Source organism: Oratosquilla oratoria, chromosome 12 (assembly GCF_046742065.1).
Source record: "Oratosquilla oratoria isolate Oo_2021 chromosome 12, ASM4674206v1, whole genome shotgun sequence".
In the NCBI taxonomy this organism is placed as follows: domain Eukaryota; kingdom Metazoa; phylum Arthropoda; class Malacostraca; order Stomatopoda; family Squillidae; genus Oratosquilla; species Oratosquilla oratoria.
Genome location: NC_134788.1, coordinates 10903259 through 10930028, shown reverse-complemented (window position 1 = coordinate 10930028; position 26770 = coordinate 10903259). Strand labels below are relative to the sequence as shown.

General features: G+C 37.1%; 2 protein-coding genes across 2 annotated transcripts; both read left to right on the top strand.

Annotated features, from left to right (window-relative positions):
- The first annotated feature begins 156 nt into the window (after positions 1–156).
- On the top strand, positions 157–22218 carry LOC143032027 (uncharacterized). The gene is made up of 2 exons (XM_076196498.1): positions 157–487; positions 21055–22218. Exon 2 carries the CDS (start codon positions 21262–21264, stop codon positions 22216–22218), a length of 957 nt encoding a protein of 318 aa, XP_076052613.1. The 5' UTR covers positions 157–487; positions 21055–21261.
- A 54-nt stretch (positions 22219–22272) lies between these two features.
- On the top strand, positions 22273–26251 carry LOC143030951 (uncharacterized). The gene is made up of 2 exons (XM_076194246.1): positions 22273–23300; positions 24276–26251. Exons 1-2 carry the CDS (start codon positions 23029–23031, stop codon positions 24337–24339), a joined length of 336 nt encoding a protein of 111 aa, XP_076050361.1. The 5' UTR covers positions 22273–23028; the 3' UTR covers positions 24340–26251.
- Positions 26252–26770: the final 519 nt, after the last annotated feature.

The following is a 26770-nucleotide window of genomic DNA, read 5'->3' as shown; positions in this document are numbered from 1 at the left end:
CATATGTCTGAACAGTGTTGACATATCACAATACAACACAACCATTTATTTTAAGTCTTATGGACAATTCTTTTGAATTCTAATGCCAGGAACAAGTTACTACTTTGATCTTCTTTTCATATAAAACAATTATCATAATCCTTAGGGCCTCAGTATTGTAATTATTGAATGTGATAGGAATGGCAATACCTTCCAGCCAATCAGAGTGCGTGTTTGCTATTCCGAGCATATTCGCTGCCGTAATATCAAACGCCTCTCCCAGTCATTTGACCAAGCAACAACATCAAACAGTTTTGATAGCGTTTGATATTCTGATGCGCTGGTAAAAACGTTATGTTTCACAATTCTTCTTCAAGTTCCTGGCATTGTTTATTTACATATGACGTCATAGATAGCGAAGGCTGGAATTGCACTCTCATTTATTTCAAGAGCTCGTTTTCGTGGCTGTGATTTGTGCAGGCTAAACAAGTGTGCCTTTGTTGAATTCGTAAGTGTAATCAAATAATAGTAAAGTAGCTAAATGCATGCGTTGTGTGTTTACTTTTGGCATTTGCTACACTTTAACTCCCGTTTGGTAGTGTTACATTGTAATTGGCATTCTGAACAGGGGTTAATGTGTTGGTATTTAATCAAGATGTTTGCCAGCTTGGCAACTGCAATTACCTATATAGTCGGTTAGCTCATATCATTCTGCGTATTCTTAACCCCAGATATAAGTACTGCAAACTTAAAGTAGTGGCAATAGCTATTTAATAAAATTAAGATGAGTGGACATCTTTATATCTAGTTAATTTGCCAAGCCCATGGGGATAGGGTAGGTCAGGTCAGGTCTCACCGCTGCAATTTTTACCTCTATCTTTTATTAAGTATTTTAAACCTCATATATAAATATCACCAAATGATAGCAATGTTGGTAGCAATTTTTTGTAAAATCTAAGTTGTAAACATCTTATGATAGAGCAATAGAAAATTAAATACTAATTTTGAAAATCATAATACATCAATGTATATGTATTTCTTGATGGAATTCAATAACAAAAAAATTGGTAAAACCAATTTACTAAAGAACAGTCATGGTGGTTGAATGATATGCCATGTTTATTTTAATAGATGCTGAGGTCAAAGAAATGAAAGGATGGTAAATTCATCTATTCTAACCTAACCTACCTACCTAACCTATGTAACCTAACCTATACATAGTAATTTGGTACCTCAAATTGTAAAGATCATCAGGGTCATTGTTGTCATTGTCATGGATACTGGTGGCCTGATTATATTATTGTACCTCAAGCATTTAACAGATGAAGGTACAACCCCATGTTCTCTCATTAAGTCCAAGGAAACCTTTTTGTCTTTGTAACAACACTTATTAACATCACCTGGGGTTGGAGAACACCCGTTCCACAATGTGAAAGCCATTGTCTAATTGACAGTGACTGGACTGGACAGACGACAGCATGGCTTCTGTACCATATCCTATTGGCTTTGTTTGTTAGTAGATATGCTCTTAGCAAGGTCTTTTGTTATTTATTTCTGCCAAGAAAATCGTATACTACGTTTATGTATTTTAATTTATAAAATTAATATTCAAGTTTCTAATGCTATATTGTGTAGGTGTGCACAACTGAAATAATACTGGTATTTTTTAGAAAATTGAGACTGGTAAATATTTTGGTATATTATAAAGATATTCACCAGTCTCACAGCTGCAAACTTGAACTCTGTCATTGGCTAGCTCTTATCATTGTGAGTATTTTGAGCTCCATATATAACTACTGTAAATTAATATTAACATTGATAGCAATATAGAAAAATGTTAAAACTGGCTTACATTGTTCTTACAGTTTTATTCGGGAATGGGTCTCCATTCAGTCTTCTTTGGTAGGAAAATAGAAAATTTATAAAGTTCACTCAGAATTCAGTGTGCACTGATTATGATGTTCTTGTGAGTAAAATCTTGATATTCACTCCACACATCCACATCATATCAATTAGAAGGTATTGCATTATAGTATGAGAAGTTATAGCTTCCTTTATGCAGTCTTACATAGATACTGGATGCAGGTCATGTGACCTATATATCCAGATCACTTTCAGCTTGGGTAGGTCATGCCTCTGATTTGTGTCCTCCCCCAATTGACCTTGACCAGATGTGTCCAATAGTATGACTTTCCTCAAAATTAATTTTAGTCTCCTGCTTGACCCAAAATTGATGAAGTCTCTTTTTGCATTGTATAACAGTAGAAGCCTGATTTAAGGTCTTCTCTTTTTCTGCATGAGGGGTATGGAGACGGGATGTCACCAGTTATGTGGTGACACAACCAGCCAGTTAAGTGAAGCGGCTTCACCTTGGACGTGAGTCTTTTGACTTAGCTAACTCCCTTATAAGGGGGAAGAAACCCTTGGTGTGTGTATGTATATATGTACACACACACACACATACACACTTCAACGAACAGACGGATTAGAGGACGTTCTGAAGAAAAAGTGAAATTTTGTGGATCCCAAAGCAAAGGAAGTACCTAATGTATTTGCAGGGTGGGGGGGAAATTGCTCGTGGTGTAGAGGAAAGTAAGGAAAAAGGAGAAGGGGAGGGATTACTGAGGGAAATGGAAGGAAGGTGAGGACTTGGCCCAGGCAGGCAGACGCCATCTAAACAAACGAGGTCCGGACCAATTTAGCGATGATGAAATGTCTAACAAAAATGTAAAGATTAGAAGTATAGATAAGAGCAATACAGTAGAAGATGATGAGAATGGTGGGGGGGGACACAACCAGCAGATAGAAAGACTTAGCAGATAGAAAGAAATGTATAATTATATTAGGAATGGAAGAGAAACATAACCCAGATAGAACCACAAGAACCAAAGAGGAAAATGAAAAAGTAAGAAATTTACTAGAATTAGTTCAGGAAGATGAGCCAGAAATAATGAAACAAATCGAGGAGAAATTCAGGCTCGGGAAATATAGTACAGACAAGACCAGACCAATTAAGATTAAATTCAGGTCACAAACGACGGCAGAGAATATCTTATCCAAAACAGGGAAACTAGCAACAAGTGAACAATACAAAAAGGTATGGATAAAAAGGGAAATGAATGAAGAGGAAAGAGAGGAGGAAATAAGGAATAGACATGAAGCTAAGAAAAAAAACGAGGCCAGAACGGAGACAGAAAAACAGGAATTCTACTGGAGAGTAGTGAATATGAAATTGAAGAAATGGAACATAAAAGAGATAAACACAAAGGAAACAGAGAATACAATGGAAATAACAGAAAGTTAGGAGTGTCCTACACAAATATAGATGGATTAATAACAGGACTGAATGAACTGAACAAATATCTGAAAGAAAAAGATCCGGACATAATGGGAATTGTTGAGACAAAATTAAAAGGCCCACTACCACCCAACAGCATAGGACACAATGCATATAATTATTGGATTAGAAACAGAAAGATAAAACAAGGGGGTGGAGTTATGTTCCTAACTAAGAAGGATATAAACGTGAAGAGAGTCACATATGGGAAGAATAGAGTAGAGATGATTATGATAGAAGTAGAAGATAGAGATAAGAAGAGCAGAAAGTTTGTAATAAACTACGTGCCCCCAAAAACAGCCTCATGGGAAGAGAATGAACATAAAAGCATGTTAGAAGAGACAAGAGTAACACTAAACGAGATAATGGAAGATGGAGGAAGAATAGTTATGATGGGCGACTATAATTGCAAAGAAATATGCTGGGAAGAGATGACCGTAAAGGGCGGAGACAACTCATGGGGAAATGCTCTACTTGAGATGATTACTGACCACACAATGACACAATGGATCCAAGAGATAATGGAAGATGGAGGAAGAATAGTTATGATGGGCGACTATAATTGCAAAGAAATATGCTGGGAAGAGATGACCGTAAAGGGTGGAGAAGACTCATGGGGTAGTGTTCTACTTGAGATGATTACTGACCACAATGACACAATGGATCCAAGAGAACACCAGGTATAGAAATGAAGAAGAACCATCAAGACTAGACCTAATATTCACATCAGAACCTGAAATAGTGGAAAAGATAGAATACCAGGCACCAATAAGCAAAAGTGACCACATATTGATAGAACTAGAACTAAATGAGAAAAAATACATGAAAAGAAATGAACAATATAGAAAAGGAAGATTGATGTATGAAAAAGCAAATTTTGATAAAATAAGAGAATTCTTCCAAAATGAAAACTGTGAAAGAATACACAAAGAAGATACAACAGTAGAAGAGAAATGGAAAATTTTGACAAAAATCTATAAAAAAGGAGTAGAAAAGTATGTCCCAAGACAAAAACAAGAAAAAGAATATGTTAAATGCTGGTACAACAAAAGTTGTAGGGGAGATAAAAGACAAAAGAGACAAAGCTTGGACCAAATTGAAGAAAAACAAAAGATCAGAAAAATGGAAAATATATGCTATAGAAATGAATATGTACAAGCGTGCAGAGAGGAAAAGAGAAAATATGAAAAAGATGTCATAGAAAAATGTAAAGATCAACCAAAACTATTCTACAGATTTGTAAACAAACAAGATTTGGAGAAATTAAGACAAGGAGGAGTTGAATACACAGGAAATTGAAATGGCAGAAATTATGTAACAAAGAATGAAATATTAACACATTTGAGTAATCTTGATGTCAGAAAATCACATGGACCAGATGAAATAGCAAACTGGATTTTGAAAGAATGCAGGAATGAACTAGCAGACATAATACATAGCATAATAAACAGTTCCTTGAAAGAAGGTAAAGTTCCAGAAGATTGGAAAAAAGCAAATATAGTACCTATATATAAAGGAGGAAATAAACAAGACCCTACCAACTACCAACTACAATAGCAAAAATTTGTGAAAGAATTGTAAAAAATTGATGGGTAAAATATTTAGAAAAAAAAACTGTGTTCAATCCAAGGCAATTTGGATTCAGACAAGGACGATCATGCAACACCAATTTAATATGTTTCTATTCAAGGCTAATAGATATAATACAAGAAAGAGATGGATGGGCTGATTGTGCATTTCTAGACCTAAAAAAAGCTTTTGACAAAGTACCACATAAGAAGTTGCTTAAGAAATTAGAAACTGAAGGAGGAATACAGGGCAAACTGCTAAATTGGATGGAAGACTTTTTGCAAGAAAAAAAAATGAGAGTAGTGATAAGAGATCAACGCTCAAAATGGGATGAAGTAATAAGCGGTGTTCCACAAGGAACAGTTGTGGCCCCAATAATGTGTGTTATATATATTAATGATATGGAGGAAGGAATTGAAAGCTATATGAGCTTTTTTGCAGATGCAAAACTATTGAAAAAAGTTAACACGGAAGAAGATTGTGAATCACTACAAAGAGATCTAAATATAGTACAGGAATGGAGTAGGAAATGGGAGATGGAGTTCAATACAAAAAAATGTAGCATAATGGAATTTGGAAAAAGCAAAAACAGAATAACAGGATCATATAAATTGGGAGAAGAAGGAATAAAAAAAGTAGAAAATGAAAAGGACCTGGGAGTCATTATTATGAATAATATGTCACCTGAAAAACATATAAATAAGATTTTTGGAGAAACCTATAATTTAATAAGAACAATCAAAGTGGCATTTACATACCTGGATGAAGAAATGGTGAAGAAAATTCTAATCACTCTGATAAGACCAAGATTGGAATATGCAGCAATGATATGGTCACCAAGTGCAAAAAAATGCATAAAAAACTTGAAAGAATACAAAGATCAATTACAAAATTGGCACCAACACTCTCAAAACTATCATATGAAGAGAGACTAAAAAAACTTGAACTACAGACACTAGAGCAAAGAAGAGAGGAGATTTGATAGCTATTTACAGAATCATGAAAGGCATAGAAATTACTGATAGAGAGAATCTGATAAAATGGGATGACAGAAATACAAGAGGACATGGAAAGAAAATAAAAAAAGACAGCTATAGAAGAGATGTGAAAAAGAACAGCTTTCCTCACAGTAATAGACAGTTGGAACAAGTTAGGTGAGAAAGTGATGTGTGCAAAAACAATACATGAATTTAAAAATAGTTTAGATAAAATGAGATACGAAAATGGGACACCACGAGCATAGCTCCCCTTCCCGTAAAATACAACTAGGTAAATACACACACACACACACACATATATATATATATATATATATATATATATATATAATATATATATATATATATATATATATATATATATATATATGTATATATATATATATATATATATATACATATATATGAAAAAATCCCGCTGTCATAGAAAGTAAATGGATGAAGAATAGAAATAATTGTATGTTCTGACCACTCCCTGTGGTCCTCTTCAGCAGATATGGACTATGGACTAGCCAGGACAGATCACCCACTTGCGTGGAATCTGTTTACATGGTGTACAAGTAAGAGTTATATAGTCAATACAAAGGGAATGTGAAAATGTGGCTCAGGGAACTCTGCCTTGGTAACGATTGCTGTCTTCCAGGCCATCTACATTGGGTAAATTTTTTATTTTTGAGTGCTAATGTTGGTAAACAATCTGATGACCATGGTCCTTTAGATGTACTATGATTTGTGTAATTTTTGATTAATGATGACTTGATGATCTTCCTCCGGAAACTACACTTAGAGTTGAAGATGATTTCTGCTTTCTCCCAATTTATCCGTTTGCTTTCTCCGACAGTGGAATTTTTTCATCGACATAGTCCCTCTCTGATATATATACAGTGCATATATATATGTGTGTGTATTTATCTAGTTGTATTTTATGGGAAGGGGAGCAATGCCCGTGGAGTCTCGTCTCCATATCTCGTTTTATCGAGACTATTTTCAAATTTGTGTATTGATTTTGCACTCACCACATTCTCATCTAACCTGTTCCAAACGTCTATTATCCTGTGGGGAAAGCTGTTCTTTTTCAGGTCTCTTCTATAATTGTCTTTCTTGATTTTCTTTCCATGTCCTCTTGTATCTCTACTATCCCATTTTATTAGATCCTCTCTATCAATAATTTCCATGCCTTTCATGATTCTATAAATAGTTATTAAGTCTCCTCTCTCTCTTCTTTGCTCTAATGTCTGCAGTTCAAGTTTTGCCAACCTCTCTTCATATGATAGTTCTGAGAGTGTTGGTGCCAATTTCGTAATTGCTCTTTGTATTCTTTCAAGTTTTGTTATACATTTTTTTTTTTTTTTTGTACTTGGTGACCACGTCGTCGCTGCATACTCCAATTTTGGTCTTATCAAAGTGACTAGTATTTTCTTCACCATTTCTTCATCCAGGTATGTAAATGCCACTTTGATTGTATTGAATTATAAGTTTATCAAAAAATTTTGTTTATATGTTTCTCAGGGGACATGTTATTCATATTAATGACTCCTAGGTCCTTCTCTTTTTCCACTTTTTTTATTTCTTCCTCTCCCAGTGTATATGATCCCACCATTCTTTTTTTGCTTCTTCCAAATTCCATTATATTATACTTCTTAATGTTGAATTCCATCTCCCACTTCCTACCCCATTCCCATATTTTATTGAGATCGCTTTGCAGTGATTTACATATTTTTGCTACTGTGCTTGTAAGGGATACCGGTCTGAAGTTTGTAGGATCTTCCCTATTTCCTCCTTTATATATTGGTACTATGTTTGCATCTTTCCAATCTTGCGGCACCTTTCCCTCTTTGAGTGAGAAGTCAATTATCTTGTATAGTTTATCTGTCAGTTCATCTATACACTCTTTCAGTATCCAATTTGCGATTCCATCTGGTCCATGTGATTTCCTGACATCTAGGTTTTTTATCTGGTCTCTTATTTCTTTTTGTGTTACCTTTATTTCTTTCATTGTGGGTGATCTTTCTTGTTGTCCATCTTCCCAAGATTGTGAGCTCTCAATTGTAAAAACAGATCTAAAATGTCTGATCATAACTTCTGCCACCTCTGTGTCATCTGTGTATTCTTTGTCTCCACGCAATTTCACTCTTTCATGTTTATCCTTTAGTTTTTCATTTATATATCTGTAAAAGAGTTTAGGTTGATCCTTACATTTGTCTATAATATCTTTTTCATAATTTCTTTTTTCTTTCCTGCGTATATTCACATATTCGTTCCTAAGTTTTATATATGTTTGCCATTTGGATTTTTTTCCAGGCTTTGTCTCTCCTGTCTCTAGCCTCACTACACCTTTTGTTAAACCAACACTTTATATAAATCTCTCCTTTTTTTTTACCTTTTTTGGTACATATTTTTTAAGGGACTGTGGGAAGTGCTTATAGGTGAACGTGTCATAAAAGTTGTTCAATTTCTTTGGTGAACTTATGTATACTTACTCTATCGGAAAGAGTATTATTGCATACTAAATTGTTTTAGTAACATGTATATATTACGTGTAGTTAATTTTTTCTTTCTTTTTTTTATGATAGTATCTGTAATCATTGAAGTATCCATAGGCATAGGAAATCAGCCTACTATATAGGAAATGAAAGATTAGAGTCTTGGGAACAGCTTCATTAAGTTAGATTTTTTCCTACTCTCTTTTATTTTTTTATTTTATAATTTTTTTTATTTTGAATAGTAGAAACTTCAGTGAAAATCTGCTATGATAAATTAAACAAAAAAATTAAGTTACAGTTTCCTTTGTTTTTTCTGATCAAATTAAAGAATTACTCTTTCTCTTTACAAATTCGAAAGAATGAATGAAATCGGACAAAAAGAAACAGAGATATGGTTATTTAAATATAAAAAACATAAACTTTTCAGGAGAGGCATTTAAAGTTTAAAGGAGCGCACCGGCATTTAAAATCCTCCGGCCGCGTACTCACTCGTGACATTGTCTATTTTTTTTACGTTTCCGTTTAAAACTTTAAACAAAACTGAACTGGCTATCAAAAATTTGACTTTATTTCAATATACAGAATGTTTTTTCATGCAATGGGGTTGCCAGATGTCGCCAATAATTTATCTATTTCATTTTATATATAAGAACAGAAACGGAATTGAGCTGTAATATTTGGTCGAAGTGTTACAGCCATCATAGAGAATATTTTGAATACCTGTTGGTAGAAAAAAAGATAATATGATCGCATGCATGACTGGTAGGCTAACAGATACGCGACAGGGCGACATCCTTTCTCCTTTAGCTTTGAAGAGATACTGAGATCCTTGTGGTGATTGACGATTAGTGTTGGGCAAGTTGCCAGATATCTCCATATATATTAATTATAGTAAACAAAACAGAACTGGGTATCAAAATTTTGACTTTATTTCAATATACAGAATGTTTTTTCATGCAATAGGGTTGCCAGAGGTTGCCAAAAATTTATCTATTTTATTTTATATATAAGAAAAGAAATGGAATTGAGCTGTAATATTTGGCCAAAGTGTTACCACCATCATAGAGAATCTTTTGAAATGTTTACCTAAAATTCGTTAATTTTCCAGAATTTTTCGTGTTTTCGCGCCCTACAGTCCCTTAATTCCTTCCTTGTATTTTTCTTTGAATATGTTCCATTTGTCTTCCATCTTTGTTTCCTCTTTGAAGAATTTATACCAGTTTGTGTTTTGGAATTTTTTTCTTAGTTTTACAAAATCAGTTTTGCTGTACATTAATCTTCCTTCTTTAAGTTTATCATTCCTACCTACATTGTTTTGTTCTTTTAATTCAAACTCTATTAGTATATGGTCACTCTTTCCAATTGGTGCTTTATACTCCATTTTTGTTAACAATATCTAGTTCAGAAGTTAATATTAAGTCTAGTTTCGATGGTTCCTCATTGTTTCTATATCTAGTATTTTCCTTTACCCATTGTGTTAAGGTGTATTCGATGGTCATATCCAGTAGAATGTTGCTCCAAAGTTCTTCTCCCCCTTTTACTATCATTTCTTCCCAGATTATGTCTATTGCATTAAAATCACCCATGATTACTGTTTCCACCCTCTTTCAGTAACTTGTTTAGCACAATCATTGTGTCTTCCAATAACTTGGAATGTTCGCTGACCAATTTGGTGGTACATACACTTCTACAGATTTTCTGCTTTTCATCTTTTTGTTTGTAATTTTGATCATGATGATTCTACATTGCCTTGGCCTTCAATAATCTTTGTCACATTTAGACCCTTTTTGGTCAATATCATGACACCTCCCTGCTTTTCTGCTCTATTTTTCACCCAGTGGTTGTATAGACCATGTCCCACTATGCATATTAATAGAGGTCCTTTCAATTTTGTCTCTACTATTCCTATGATGTCAGATTTTTCTGTTTCTAGATAGTCATGTGTGTGTGAATGCAAATGAATCACAAAACTGGCATGTGAGCCAATAATATGCTGGTTACTAGTAAAGAAAAGTAAACAAATTACCCAAATGCATTTGTGTAATTCATATCTTCAGGGGAGATACAGAAGTAGCACAAAGTCATTTGTACCACTCCTGTATCTCTTCTGAAGCTGTGAATTACACAAAAACACTTGGGACTTTTGTATTTCTTTGTCCCCAGTGGTAACTAGCATATACATATACAGACGCTCCTCAACTTACGTTTTAGTTACGATCCGAGCAGCCGAACGTAACGTGAAAATGAACGTAAGTGGTTACTGTACTATACATCCATAAATTCTATTACCATATCTTATAAAACACCCCAAAATCATTAATTATAAACATAACATTGTAAAATAATAACATTAATTTCAAATAAATTAAATTCAAGCAACATAAATTGAGATGGTGGAGGAGAAGGAGGAGGGGGAGGAGGAGGAGGAGGCAAGGCACGTTCAGTCGGTCGCTTGTGCCATGTAAACAGTGGACGCAGCGTCATGCGTAGGTATCGTTTGAACTACGGAGAGTGCGCTAAACTCGAAAATTCACTAAAAAAAAATATGTTTTTACAGCCAGTTCAAACGTAAAATAAAATAAAAACGTAAAACAAATCAACGTAAGTAGAGGAGCATCTGTATATTCATAGATAAAGATGTATAATTCCAACAGTTTCCCCAGGAATTGAATCAAGCATAGCTGTTACTTGTGATTCACTGAATATATATATATATATATATATATATATATATATATAAATATATATATAAATATATACACATATATATATATATATTTATATATTATATGAATATATATATATATATATATATATATATATATATATGTATACATATAAACATATATATATACTGTATGCAGATAATAGAATGGAGGTATAATGTAAAAAGTCTACTTACATAACATGCAATGGAATCAGAAAGATATGTAGCATGATTAATGCCGATGAAGATTAATTATCTGAGCAGTACAATGAATCAGATGATGATGTAATTACTTCACAGTAAAGCAGAGCATATACAGCTCTTTTGAAAGCACCTTTTCAGCAGGTACTTCTTCAGGAGACCTATCTTTGCTGAGTACAGCTTATTTACATCATGATAGCCAGTAGTTGTTCCCTAGGCTGTCTAGCCAAGCAGTGCCATCTCCCTGAGGAACACGACAGCCGGAACACCACAAATCCTTTATATAGTGTATTTTGTGTTGTTGGTGTTCATGATTGTGTAGAGTGTAGTTTTCCATAATATTTTGTCAAGTATGGGGTGAAGTGTTACATCCTAGACAATTGTTTGCAATGCTATCATCCAACATCTTGTGTTAAATTAGAAGCACTGGATGGTGTCAGCACTGCAGTCTGGCCTGGATATCAGAGGGTCCAGCAAAAATTCTGGTAATGCATTGCTGCATACTAGATTTTGTCGTTGAAAATGTGTCTGTGGTGATTTACTATCCTTAGTATGGGTTCTTGATTGGGAATCTGTGTGAGCATGGACTTCTGCAATGTGGGCTTGTGTTTTGGGAGTCAGTGATGTTGCTGAGGGTTTTGCTGATGATGAAGAAGAGGGTTTTGTTGAAGATGCATTGGAATGCAGTGCTAAAGATGAGGTGGAGGGATTTGTTGATGATACAATATAATTTTACAAAATAGAGAACTTGTTGTGGACTGTAACAGCAGAAGTAGGATTCTCATAGGAGTGAAGGAGGGGGGGCAATTGATGGTTAAGAAAGGTGGGAAGATGCCCTAAATGTATTTGATGGAGTGGAGGGAAAAGGAACATGTCTTTACCCTACCATCCATATGTCTAAAATGAAGTACTTTGTCACTACCAAGACTAGCCAGTTGAAAAATGTCTTGTTCAAGACAGTACTCTGCATTATCAAGAATGTATTCAGTGAGCCTCTCTGCTATGGAAACAATAAAGTTCTGATTCACAGTTAAGAGTAGGGTGTGAATCAAGGACAGAGCAGTGACCACATAGGGGACCATTTGTACATTTTTTCCTTCCATGGAGAAACTCATAACACTGGTAACTGTAAAAGACAGTTGATGAGAGCCTTTATTGAGAAAGAAAGAGGACCAATATTGACTAACTCATGGAAATATGAACCATAAAATATGAGCATGTTACCATTTTCTCTTGTTTCTGTCACTTTGTGAACATTGTCAGGGCATAAATGATATTTCTGAGAATTTGTGTAGGTCTTGGTTGTAGATATGTGCTTTGCAGTAATTGAATGTTCAGTGTGGTTTGATGGATTCGAAAATTCCATTGGAAGGGCAAGGTAGATGGAGGAGTATGATGGCTGGTATTAACCCCTTCCATACGGTGCCGCACACGTAGGCGTCATGGGGAGCGAGTGTATTCGCGAGGCTGCCATATCGGCGTCTTGATTATATTTACTGTAGTCGCCCCTCCATAATGACATTCTTTCTAATTCTTTTGTAATCGCATTTTCTATGGTTATCAAAATTCACGGGTGAAGAGAGAACGATCGATATAAGCGGTGACTATATTTTATGATGCGAGTATTATTACGACACGTCGTACGGCTGGCATTGGCTGCTGCCACCGAGATCTAAGTCCATGACGCCTACGTGTGCGGCACCATATGGAAGGGGTTAAGTCCTTACCTCAGATCATCTTTACCATATTTTTTTAGATTATTTGTAGGGAACACTCTAGTCTCTAGATAATTAGAAGCATGGATAAAGTTACCTCAGTTTTCCTTATAGTATGTCACAAACCAGTAAGATGTAGGGGTGTGGTCTTTGGTAGCATGTTCTTCAGCATCATGGAAAAGGTTGGAACAGTAATCATTCTTGCTGTCAACTACATTGCTTGATCAAATGATCTCAGCAATTAGGCTGTCATCTTCAAGGTGGGAAATGCTCACATGGGACCAAAACTCATAATATCCAACTTTACATTGATTAATGTTAATAGGCAGGGACACCTTCTAAACTGAGATGATACTAATATCAAATAAAGGTTCCATAAAAGGTACACTCCTAAAAAATGTAAAGGCATAAGAGGGTCTGGGAGTTTTCCATCCAGTACCCTAAGGTTTGGGTATTTTAATGTGCATGGTTGTGGTTCAGATGAGAGTAAAAGGGAAAAGATAGATAGCATGTTTGTGAGAAGAAAGATGAATGTGTTGGCATTGAGTGAAATTAAGTTAAGTGTGTGGAGGAGTGAAAGGAGTTTATTTTTTATTTTTTCATGGTTAATGTGGATGAAGGTGAAACAGGGAAGGGAGATGTGGGTTTTTGTAAGTAGTCAGAAGAGTGTAGAGGAAAGGGAAGCTTTTTGTATAAATTTAAATGAGTATATAGAGTGTTTAGGGAGAAATATCAATGTAGTGGTATTGGGAGACCTCAATGCTAGGGTAAGAAATGAACCAATAGACAGAGCAGTTAGAGAGTGTGGAGTTTCAGGAAAAAATTGTAGTGGAGAGTTGATGGTGATGTGTCTAGAGAGTTGATAATAGCAAATACAGTGTTTAGGAGGAAAGTCAAGCATAAGTACACATAGGAGAGGGTGTTGGATGAAAGGGTGGTAGATAGAGTATTAATGGACTATACTGTTTAGTGGTAACCAGGAGAATAGTAGGAAGAGTGAAGGATATACATGTTCTAAGTGGAGAGAGTGGGGGAATATCAGATAATTTTTTGGTGAAAGGTAAGTTGAGTGTAGAGGATAGATGAAGAAAGAGGAAAAGGAAAGAAGGTAGGGAGGTGCTTAAAGTGAACTGCTTAAATGAGAAAGAAAAGGAGAAGGAGTACAAGAAGAAGCTGAGAAGGAGTGAAGGATTGAGTAGAACTAGGAGTGGAGGAGGAATGGGGATGGTTCAAGGAGGGATTCACAAAGTATGCAAAGATGGTGTGTGGAACAAAGAAGACGGGAGAAAATAGAAGGAAAGGTAGTGAGTGGTGAGATGAGAAAGCAAAGAAGGTTGTATAAGAGAAGAAGCGAGTATTCACAGATTGGTTACAAAATAGGATGAGAGAATCATATGAATGGTACAAAGAAAAGAGAAGTAAAGCATAAAGGATGGAAGAGAACAGATGTGAAATGGGGTAGGAGTATGACAGAAAGTTTAGAAAGTAATAAAAAGATGTTTTGGAAAGAAATTTAAAAAAGAGAAGGCAAATCAAGTAGAGAAGAAAAGTTAAAAGGTGCAGATGGAGAGATGATAAGTGAAGAGATGGTAGTAAGAGGAAGATGGGCAAAGTATTTAAGGGAGTTGCTAAATGTGAAGGAGGATAGAGAGGGAAAGGTAGTTGCAGTGCGAAGCACTAAGAAAATGACAGTAATGAGTGAGGAAAATAGAGGAGAAATAAGGAAAGATGAAGTGAATGCAGTTGTTAAAATGAAGAGAGTATGTAAGGCATCAGGGTTGCATGGGTGTCATGAAGAATGTCTAAAAAAGGAGGTACAGTGATGGTAAATTAGTTGGTGAGATTATTTACTGTTTGTTTAAGAGAGGGTAGAGTGCCAGAGGACTGGAGGAGTGCCTGTACAATTCCACTTTACAATGGAAAAGGGGACAAGTGTGAGTAGTATTTTAGAGGGATCAGTTAAGTGTAGTTGAGAAGGCTTATGGGAGGATGTAAGAGGCTGGTAGATTGAGGTAGAGAGTAAGGTAGGTAGAGGGGTAGGTGGCGAGAATTTCGTTTTTATGAACTTGTTTTCAAAACATCAAGCTGTGAAGGAGTTGCATAATCTTGCTCCTTGTCCAAAGTTTATAAGCAACCACTAGGGACTAGATTTTAATGCTGATGTGACAATATGTAAACTAAGCCATTCCTGCATTGATATTGAGATTGCTTGTGTAAGCAGTATTGCTTAAGACATTGTAACAGTCTGATTGGAGAAGGGTGGAGAAAAATTGATTGGTACATGGGAGTAAAGTCATGGCCTTTGGGGGAGGCACTTATTTGTAACAGTAAAGATCATTGGATGAATAAAGTCGTGACGTCGGTTCAGAGATGGCTTAGTGAGTGGATTGAGGATCCCAGTAGGGAGTCCCTTGCTGTAAATTGACAAGCCAAGTGTAACATTATTTGGGAAAAAGAAGAAAATTTTACCTCAGAGGGTTAGGCAGCAAGAATTACTTAATACAGAAAGATATTGTGAAAGACATTCTTATTTAAGAAAAGTGATAGAAAGAAATTTAAAAGTAATAAAGAAATACAAAACCATAGCAGGGAACAGTAGTCAGAGTAGTAAACAGTAACAACAACAGAGGTAACAGGGGAAGCAGGGGGTGGAAGAGGGTCTTGATTGAGAGGATTAGGAGAGGAACAGAGGGAGAAATTGGTGATGAACAGTGTGGGTTTAGGGCAGGTAGGAGTTGTGTGGATCAGATTTTTGTGGTAAGACAGATATGTGAAAAGTTTTAAGACAAGGTAAGGATGCTTTTTGGGGCTTTATGGATTTGGAAAAGGTTTATTACAGGGTAGACAGGAAAGCACTGCAGGAGGTGTAGATATATGGGATAGGAGGAAAGCTTTTAAGAGCAGCCAAGAGTTTTTACAAGAGTAGTAGAGCGGCCTTGCTGTGGATGTGCTGTGTCTTGTGACACTGCTTCTGACCCAGGGCAGTGGACAGGATGCATGGATGACCTGTCATCTAGGAGGTGCCAAGATGAGAGGGAGGTGGGTGAAGGGGAGTGGAATATGTAGGGGATGGAATGGATGGGAGTGGTTCTATGCCTTTTTCTTTTTGGATACCCCCCATCTAAGGGGTAAAAAGCCTTTGGTATATGTATGTTTGTAGTAGAGGTTGTGTTAAAATCAGAAATGGAGAGAGTGAGTAGTTTGAGGTAAAGGTGGGACTTCACCAGGGAGGTGTTATGTTGTCTTGGCTGTTCAATTTAAACATGAATGGGCTGGTGTAAGAGGTAAATGCAATGGTAATGGGTCAGGGATTGGAGATGGTTAGAGAAAATAGAGAAAAGTGGGGGATAAGCTAGTTGTTGTTTGCTGACACTGCTGCACTTGTAGTAGGATCAGAGGATGGATTGAGGAAGTTAGTGACAGAGTTTAGGAAGGATTGCAAAAGAAGTAAATTGAAGATAAATTTGGGTAAAAATAAGGTGATGAGATGTACAATGGGGTGAAAGTGGCAGCAAACTGCAAGTATTAAAGGAAAGAGACTGGAGGAAGTGGATAGTTTTAGATACTTGGGTGCGAATGTGGCGGGAAAGGGAGGAGTGGAGGTGGAGGTAGAGTGTAGTTTTAGAGATGCAATTAAATGCCTTGGAGGATTAAAAAGGGTAATGAGAAACAGACATTTGGGAATGCATGCTATGAGGAGATTGTATAGAGGAGTGATTGTGCTGACAGCACTGTATGGGGCAGAAACTTTGAATGTGTTTGAGATGAGGTGCCCAAGAAGTATGATAGGGTTAACAAGGCTATAGTGAGAAACGAGGAGGTGAGGAGGAGAATGGGTGTGGAAAGAGAGTTGGGAGATAGGCTTGATGAAAAAGTATTGGGATGGATTGGACACATGGAAAGAATGAGTGAAGAAAGATTAGTAAAAGAGGTGTGGAAGGCAGAGGTAGAATGAGTGAACATGAAGGGTTAACCAAGGATGAGATGGATGGTTTGGGTAAAAGGGGCATTGGGTTTCACCCGTGTCTGTCACCTCCATGATTATGGGTTTACTTGTGTTTACTGTTTCCTTGTATGATTTTGTATTTCTTCTTTCACTGTCAACTTTCTTTTCATCATTGTCTTAAGTATGTCTTTCACCATATCTTTCTGTAGGAAGTAATATTTCTGTATGGGGTGTATTAAACGGAGGTAAAATTGTTCTCTTCTTCCCAAATAATATTACACTTGACTTGTCAATTTACATCAAGGGACTCCCTACTGGGATCCTCAATATACTTCCTACACCACTTCTGCACTGACTTTGCGACTTTCTTAGTCCAATGATCTTTACTGTTACAACAAAGTGCCTCCCCCTAAGGGTGTGATTTTACTCACATGAACCAATAAATTTTTCTCCTCCATTCTTTCTCCAATCAGAAAGGCTGTTACAAACGTCTTAACCAATACTGCTTACTCAATCACAATATCGATGCATGAATGGCTTAGTTTACATATTGTTACATGAGCATTTAATGAAACAGCCTTGCTGTGGATGTGCTGTGTGTTGCAACACTACTAATGACACAGGGCAGTGGGTGAGATACAGAGATGACCTGTCATCCAGGAGGAGCTAAGAGAAGAGGGAAGGAGGGTGGTGGATGGGAGTTGAGTATGTGGGGATGGAATGGGTGGGAGTGGAATCTATGCCTTTGCTTCTTTGGCTATCTTTCTTGTAAAGGGAAAAAAACCTTTGGTATATGTATGTATTATCACACAAGTGTCACAACTGTTAGGGAGTCATAGGCTTCCTGGAAGATAACCGGGTTTATGTATATAATGCCTCTGTGCTTAAATGACATAGTTTGAGAATATTAAAGCACTAATTCTCACATTGTACATTGTGTTTTGCTATTTCCACATTTACTGGGATTGCACCTTTCATAGTGGTTCCTTCCTGATTACATAATGATTGTTGAAATTGTTTTAGTTGGTATAACTTTTTTTTTTTTTCAATTACACAAACAAGGATCTTACTTAATGTGACAAGAGAAAATATGGAAATTTCCTCTACTATTTCATTTATTACATTATTTAGAAATAATAACACGGGTACACCACCTACCATTATATCTGATATGATGTGACTCACATCACTTATTTGGGTCAAATGAGATGAACTTCCTAGAGTTTGTCATATTTAGATTCTGGTCATATGTGCCCAAACATGGAATGTTGTGGAATCATGTTAAAATATGACTGCTGCAGCCATCTGGCATGTTCCTCACCTCCAAATCTCATGACATAATGAAAAAGCCAGAGCAGATTTTTTAAATATTCCGGTTGTGGTGAGGTGAGTATACATGCCTATTGGATGGTTTTCAGCATATTTCTACGGCAAAAGTAGAGTACAATATATAATAGCACCATAGCTGTTGTTATTTCTCTTTTATGTTACATTATGGTAAGTACAAAGGGTCTGTTTAGGTATAAAGGGACTTGAATATTAATGGCTTGTGTACACAATATTCACAGTCTTATTACAGTATACAGTGGTACCTCTACTTGCGAAATTAATTTGTTCTGGAAATCGTTTCGTAACGTGAAAATTTCGTAAGTAGAAATGCTTTTTACCCTATAGATGCCCTAATCGGTTCCAAGCCCCTTAAAGATCGGACATAGATTTTTTATGAATTACAAAAATGCATCAAAACCTGTAACAAATACATGTTAGAATTAAATAACTGCACAATAAACATAAAAATAAGAGTTGTACATAATGTAAAGAATTAATGTAAAGAATAATTTTTTTTTTTTCAATTTCTCTCTTGTTTTAACTGCTATCGTCACCTTTCGCCTTCTTCGGTTCAGGTTTACTCTCAGCAGTGGTTTTTGCCTGACATTTTGTAAAGAACCGATCCAAGGTTGTTTGCTTCTGTCGGCTTTTAAAAATTTTTCGAAAATGTGCAAGGCAAACATCATCATAGTGATAGCCCGACTAGTGAACGCTTTTTCTGGGTGATTCTTTTTAACAAATTCCGAAACTTCATAGAATTTTCCTAAAATGTCTTTTATTCGGGCTGTTGGAATAATGGCTGCCTCCTCTTCGTCTTTACTGAACTCCTCCTGCACTGCCGTGTGTTGCATCGCCTCCAACTCCCTCAGCTCCTCCGCCGAAAGATCCTCGTGGTGCTCCTGAATCAACTCGTCGATGTCCTCGTCATTCACCTCAAGCCCCATGCACTTTCCCAGCGAAACAATTTCGTCAACTTCAGGCTCAACTTTACCCTCCAACTCCACCTCGAACCCCTCAAAATCTCATGGGGCAACAGCATCGGGCCACAGCTTTCTCCAAGCCGCATTAAGGGTACGCCTGGTCACCTCCTGCCAAGCCATCACGATTATCTTGAGGCAAACAACAATATCGAAGTGCTGCTTCCAAAACTCACGAAGGGTGAGCTGGGTGTTTTCAGTGATGTCGAAACACCTCTTGAACAAGTGTTTCGTGTAGAGTTTCTTGAAGTTCGAAATGACTTGTTGGTCCATGGGCTGGAGGATAGAGGTGGTGTTAGGTGGGAGGTACAGCACCTTAATAAATGAGAACTCCTCCAGGATATCATCTTCGAGGCCGGGTAGTTGGGCAGGTGCATTATCGAGAATGAGGAGGCACTTGATGGGGAGATTGTTCTCCTCTAGGTACCTCTTAACAGCAGGGCCAAAAACAAAATTGACCCACTCAACAAAAAATTGTCTGGTAACCCAGGCCATGGCATTGGCCCTCCATAGCACCTGAAGTTTTTCTTTTGATAATTTGTGGGCCTTAGATGCTCTGGGATTTTCGGAGTGGTACACCAGCAGGGGCTTGATTTTACAATATCCACTGGCATTGGCATAAAGGGCAAGTGTAAGGCGATCCTTCATTGGCTTGTGGCCTGGCATTTTTTTCTCTTCTACTGTGATGAAGGTACGGCGAGGCATCATTTTCTAAAAAAAGGCCGGTCACAATTAAAAACTTGCTATGCAACGTAGCCTTCATCGATCACCAATTGTTCAAATTTTCGCCCAAATTCTTCGGCCGCTTTCTGGTCGGCGCTAGATGCCTCGCCATGCCGAACAACAGAGTGAATTCCGGTCCTCCTTTTGAACTTCTCGAACCAACCACGCGATGCCTTAAACTCCTGGTGTGGTTCTTGCGCCGAAGTGCCCTCTCCTGCATCCATCTTTACGAGGTCATGAAAGATGGCAGTCGTCTTTTCGCAAATTATGGTCTCGGTCACTGTGTCTCCAGCTATCTCTTTCTCCTTTATCCACACGAGTAACAACCTCTCCATCTCATTGTTCACTGCCGACCTCCTCTTCGAAATGACAGAGAGGCCTTTGGAAGGAGTCGTAGCTTTTAGGGCTTCCTTTTGTTTTAATATCGTGCCGATCGTAGATGGATTACGGCCATATTCTTTGGCGAGATCAACCAAACGCATCCCTTTTTCGTACTTTTCTATTATCTCTTGCTTTGTTTGTATGGACAAAACTCTCTTCTTCTCACCACATTTCTCCATCACTTTCTTGGGGCCCAAAGTAAATAAAAGTTAATACACACACGTAAAGTTGTAATAAACGCTAACAAAAGCTGACGAAAAACTGTCCGAACACTTCGTGCTTTACTGAATTTCGCTAGTGTGAGACTGAGGCTTCGGTAATCCTCGTGGGCCGACGGGAAAACGAAGAGGATTCTGGGTATACGCACATACACACAGAGGTCCCTCTTAGCCAATGGGATGCCAGGAAGATGCTGGGCAATAGCCAATGGCAGAGCAGCTCGGACGCGCCACATTCAAACTAAGATACAGGATGCTACAAGTATGTTTACGTTCGGTGGACTCTTGGGAGCTGTGATTAGCAGCGCGTATTTTGAAATTTTCGCCTTTCGTATCCTGAAATTTCTTACGTAATAAGAGGCAATATTTTTCCGAAGAAGTGTTTCATAACCTGAAAATTTCGTATGTAGAGCCTTTCGTAAGTAGAGGTACCACTGTATTACACAATTTCAAATTGTTAGACGTCAATCTTATGATTACATTTTTTCCAGGAAGAGGGTAACTATCAACATTCCTTTGGAGGAGCTATCCATAGAAGCCACGTGTCACATGATGAAGAGTATCCGGTGTGACATCTATGGCACAGCTATATCATGATTAATCTAAGACATCACATGATGACAGACAGAGGAGAGAAGCCTTTCCAGTGTGACCTGTGTGATTCTGCTTTTTCATAAAAGGGTGATCTTAAAAAGCATATGAGAACCTACGCAGGAGAGAAGCCTTTCCAGTGTGACCTGTGCGATTCTGCTTTCTCACATAAGTGTAATCTTACAAAGCATATGAGGACCCACACAGAAGAGAAGCCTTTCCAATGTGACCTGTGCAATTCTGCTTTCTCACGAAAGGTTTCTCTCACAGACCATATGAGAACTCACACAGAAGAAATGCCTTTCCAATGTGACCTGTGCAAATCATTTTTCTCACAAAAGGGTAATCTCACAAGGCATATGAGGACCCACACAGGAGAGAAGCCTTTCCAGTGTGAACTGTGTAATTCTGCTTTCTCAGACAAGGGTAATTTCACAACACATATGAGGACCCACACAGGAGAGAAGCCTTTCCAGTGTGATCTGTGCAATTATGCATTCTCGGTAAAGGGTAATCTTAAAAAGCATATGAGAACCCACACAGGAGAGAAGCCTTTCCAGTGTGAACTGTGCAACTCTGCTTTCTCAGGAAAGGGTTATTTCACTAGACATATGAGGACCCACACAGGAGAGAAGCCTTTCCAATGTGACCTGTGTGATTCTGCTTTCTCACACAAGAGTAATCTCACAGACCATATGAGGACCCACACAGGAGAGAAGCCTTTCCATTGTGACCTGTGCACTGCAGTATTCTCAAGAAAGGGTTCTCTCACAAAGCATATGAGAATCCACACAGGAGAGAAGCCTTTCCAGTGTGATCTGTGCAATTCTGCTTTTGTGCAACAGAGTTCTCTCACAAGTCATGTGAGGACCCACACAGGAGAGAAGCCTCACCAGTGTGAACTGTGTGATTCTGCTTTCTCAGAAAAGAGTCATCTCACAAAGCATATGAGGACCCACACAGGAGAAAAGCCTTTCCAGTGTGACCTGTGCAATTCTTCTTTCTCAGTAAAGAGTAATCTCACAAGACATATGAGGACTCACACAGGAGAGGAGCCTTTCTAATGTGACCTATGCAATGCAGCTTTCTCAAGAAAAGATTATCTCACAAAGCATATGAGGACCCACACAGGAGAGAAGCCTTTTCAATGTGACCTGTGCAATGCAGCTTTCTCAAGAAAGGATTATCTCACAAAGCATATGGGGAACCACACAGGAGAGGTTTTCTAGTGTGACCTGTATTACTCTGCTTTTTTACAAAAGAGTTATCCCACACAGCATATGAAGATTCCCATAGGAGAGAAGCCTTTCCAGTGTGATCTCTTTGACTCTGGTTTTTCACACAAGACTTCTCTCACAAGGCATATGAGGATGGACATTGGATAGAAACCATTCCTGTATGACCCTGTATGATGAAAAGATCACAGTTTTTTGATGGCTTGGATTAAGCCAGCAGAAAGGCAGTTATGCAAGCGATGCCTACACACTTAGAATCCTGTGTGGCGTTCCTTTTGTTTTACCTGTAAGGTCATTCAAGAGTGAACAAAATTCATTCTTATAGTTCAATATATGAGGAATTTGTCCTCTATGTACAAAAAATATTAATTGTTGTCCTGGTAAAGACCCATGATGTATGAGTATTTACCTGAATTGGTTTGCAGTCCATGCATATGAATGACTAGTTGTTGATCATGGTATTCACCTCATCTATTTAAAGGTCAACTGAGGTTTTGGATCGCTTTATTTTTTGTTATATCATGTTTGAAAATAACTTAGAAGTTAGAACATTAATATGCACATATTTAGCATTTTATAGTCTTGATTTTATCCAAATAGCATAATCTTAAAAGTGCCTGATAGCAGACGAACTTTTCAATGTCGTATTTACATTTTCCACCGTTGGGGCAACTGATGACATTAAGGTTGTTGTTTACATTCTTGGACATGGCCAGTAAGCAACACGATGGGGATTTCACATTGAGTGAAGAAGATTTATGGATGCCCCATCATGTTCCAGCGTGGGTATGGTTCAAGGATACATGTATGAACCAATTCGGATATCCAAATGACTCAGCTGATGAAAAACATGTTGAGAGCGAGGAAACTTCAGAGGATGAATGCCCAGAACAAGCAGGAAATAAGGACTGGTGAGTTTGTTGGAATGCATTACTGCATGCACGCTTTACATACTTAAATGTACACCACCAACCACACACCACACCAGACAAGACACAAGATTTCGTTGGTTTGTCATCAGAGGTGCAGTTGAAAGTTTGAAGGCATGAAATGGTAGGCCTAATATCTAGCAGACATTGATGGGCCTGGTCCTATCTACCAGGCCCCGGCATGCCCAGCAGGGCTGGTGTTAATTTTATTTTCTTGGAAAAACACCCACACAACCACCAAGATGACCACATCCACAGTGCATGGATAGTTCATCTGTTCATGCAAGGAGGATAGCATGGTTAGGCTTATGGCATTCATGCCATAGACCTATAAGCAAGCAAAAGAAATTTTGATTAAATTTTCTGACATTTGCTTAACTTGTTACTTTATTCCAGGTAGCCTGTAGCTTACAGAAATAGCTAACCCCCTGGACTCCCCATTTCCCATTGCATGGCTTTGCTAAAATTCATGAATTTGACTATTTCAAGTGCAGTTGTGGACATTGTGTCACAGCGAAAGGGCAGAGAGAGCTTGTGTTGCTCTGATTCCAGTGCATCACCCAGCACCCAGGATTTTCATTGTCTACCTGAAGCCATATGCTCTTCAATTGACAATGTACAGAATCAATGACAATGGGCTGATTCAGAATGACCAACCTCTGCACAAGTGAATAGTCCTATACATGTGCATGTAGCATTACAGTATTTCAGTTACATATAAGCCCAGGCCTTTCAATTTGAATAATATTGCTGATATTTTGGTAGCAGTTGTGTTTTGAAGTAAATATTAATAATATTAAATTATATTTATTCTTAAAATATGTCTGAAAAATGATTATGTATATATATATATATATATATATATATATATATATATAATAGACTATGTAGAAATACATGTTTTATGAATTTACAGCAAAATGAAAGATCATAAATTAGTACTTTTATTTCTTTAAGGCTGTACAGGTATCTCGCCTATCATAATTTGGTGGAGTGGTGTTGGCAAGGACTGAGCAAATGAAATCACCTGCCCCTTCCAGTGTGTGCCAGACCAAATTAGGAAAAAATGGTCTGCACCAGATGGACATTACACAGGATTTAAATACCCTTCAGCAATGACTTTGGTTCAGATTCTTGGAATTATATTCGGAATACCATTTGTCCTTGGTATATGAAAAAATTCAGTGTGTTGAAGATTAAACCTGGACCTTTTTTTCTGGATGATGTCAGACTTTTCTTGATTTTCATACTTGGAACAGACTGGTTCAGGAACTTTCTTAGCGGACTGAAGTTTGACATCTCTTGCAAGTTTGTATGATGGATATTCAGAATGCAACCTCAGTAATTCACCAAGTAAAATTTGTACATATTCTGTAAATAAAAAATGGAGATTTACATTTTGTACATTTTATTTCGTTTTGTCATATAATCAAAATAATACCAAATTTTTAGGTATTTTGAATTTATCACATTGCTCCAGTAGAAAGTCCTATGCAGTTTCACAGTTTGGATGTGATATGTAGCACAATAATGCTTCATACACTCACCATATGTTAGATCAACCTTCTCCTTTGCCACTCCAACACCTGTTTTGGCTTTGGGAAAAGATATAGCCCATTGTGTGTCTAATTTCTTTTTCTGCTTTCTATATAAATTTTCATTGAAGGGCAGCAAGTAGTAGTCTGAAAGTGGAAAATTAATAATGATGATTTTTAATCACCATGGATACATTTTATCATTCTCAATATGAATTCAGCCCCCTTGTGCTTGAATTACCATAGTGAAATTACATCAGATGTTTGAAGTTACATATGTACTTCCCTTCCTTTCATTGCTTCATAAAAAGAAAAATGCAGGGACTTGGGAGCAAAGAACTTTGTGTTATGATTCCAGCAGTGATGTTTGGTTCGTTGAATCACAGTTGCAACTTCAAGCAACATAATAAACGGTTTTCAAACTAGATACTTGATAAAACCTAGCTAACACATAAAATATGACATTACTAATGAAGTTGGCAGCACAGCATGGTATTTCATAATACGCACACATGGTGTGCATCAGAATGTAATCATCAAGCTTGACGTCACAGTCTTACGAGAACAGCTGAAGGTCGGCGAAGGAAAAGTTCGTCTGCTACCGATATTTTGATAGGTCTTTTTATCACTGCATAATAATTAGGATTTATTTTTCATTATTTTAGCAAATATTCACCAATTCTTTGAAAACCTCTGTTGACTTTTAAAGCTGTTCACTTCCTTGGTTGCTGTTTAGATTTAGTTGCAGCCAATTGGGTTTGACTCATAGGACAGTTTGGCCAGTTTACTTCTAGTTGCACCCCAGTTTGTGGTTGCCCCAGTTGCAGTCTAATTTGTAGTTGTCCCAGTTGTTCATTTGTACTTGTTTTATAAAGGTAGTAGCTGTTGAGGATGTAACAATAATGTTATCTTTGACAAACCTTGTGAAATGTGTAGCAAGCATACAGTGAGGCGAATCCACATAATTGTGGCTGTGCCATTCCAGCACTTGTTATAGTTTTGCTAATATTACTAAAATGTTTGTACACATTTTCCTCCCAGTCAGGAAGTCTTTCATCCATTCCAATAATTTTCCTTTGATGCCACCTATTGACTCTATCTTCCTTATTAATTTATTGTTTGGTACCTTACCAAATGCATGCACACACGTTTTACAACTAGTGCTTGAAGGAAAAGATGGAAACAAGGTGTTTGTGAAGAAATTGAATTTGTGAAATGAATTATACAATTTCATAACAATGGATTACAACAAATGTTATTTTGAGACTATGTCAGTGACCTGTAAAATGGAAGTGTACAAATTCATAATTTCACATGTGAGATAATTTGTACTTTGGTGGTTATTCATCACCAATACTTGTTCAGTCAAGTGAAATAAAATGAGAAGCATGACATCAATTTCACCCTCTCAGATAGTCCTTGTTGGCCTGAGAAGTGTGAATACTTAATACAATTCCATTTTTTTCCTAATGTATCAAATTCTGTTTGGAAAATAAATAAAATAAAATAAAATAAAATAAAGTTCTCCATGAAGACCATCTGTTAAGGAATAGCAACATTAGCAAAGATACTGATGATAAAAAAGACTATTAAAAGAGCCTTGGAATAGTAAGAATATTAACAAAAGAGGAACAGAGCCAAAGCAAAAATTGGAAATCAGAATTTATGTTCAAGGAAAAGGGAGCCACTAGACTCATCCTATTCTACTTTACTTGAAAGGTAAACAAAGAAAAAAGAAATGTGATAACCATGTTAGGTAGGTAGTGCACACAGACATGGTCTGTATTCTGTAGCCATTTGTGAATTTACAAAATAAAAACATTCTTCAAATGATAAAATTGCAAATAACCAATGCACCATGTCAAATTGGAAGGAAGCAAATGGTGTAAAGTGAAAACGAACTGCTACTGAGTGGAT

Bases quoted from the DNA above. Each gene is read 5' to 3' on its own strand.
- LOC143032027 (XM_076196498.1), top strand. From the start codon at position 21,262: ATGAGAACCTACGCAGGAGAGAAGCCTTTCCAGTGTGACCTGTGCGAT.
- LOC143030951 (XM_076194246.1), top strand. From the start codon at position 23,029: ATGTCGTATTTACATTTTCCACCGTTGGGGCAACTGATGACATTAAGG. The intron at 23,301-24,275 runs GTGAGTTTGTTG...TATTTCTTTAAG, and splicing joins CAAGCAGGAAATAAGGACTG to GCTGTACAGGTATCTCGCCT.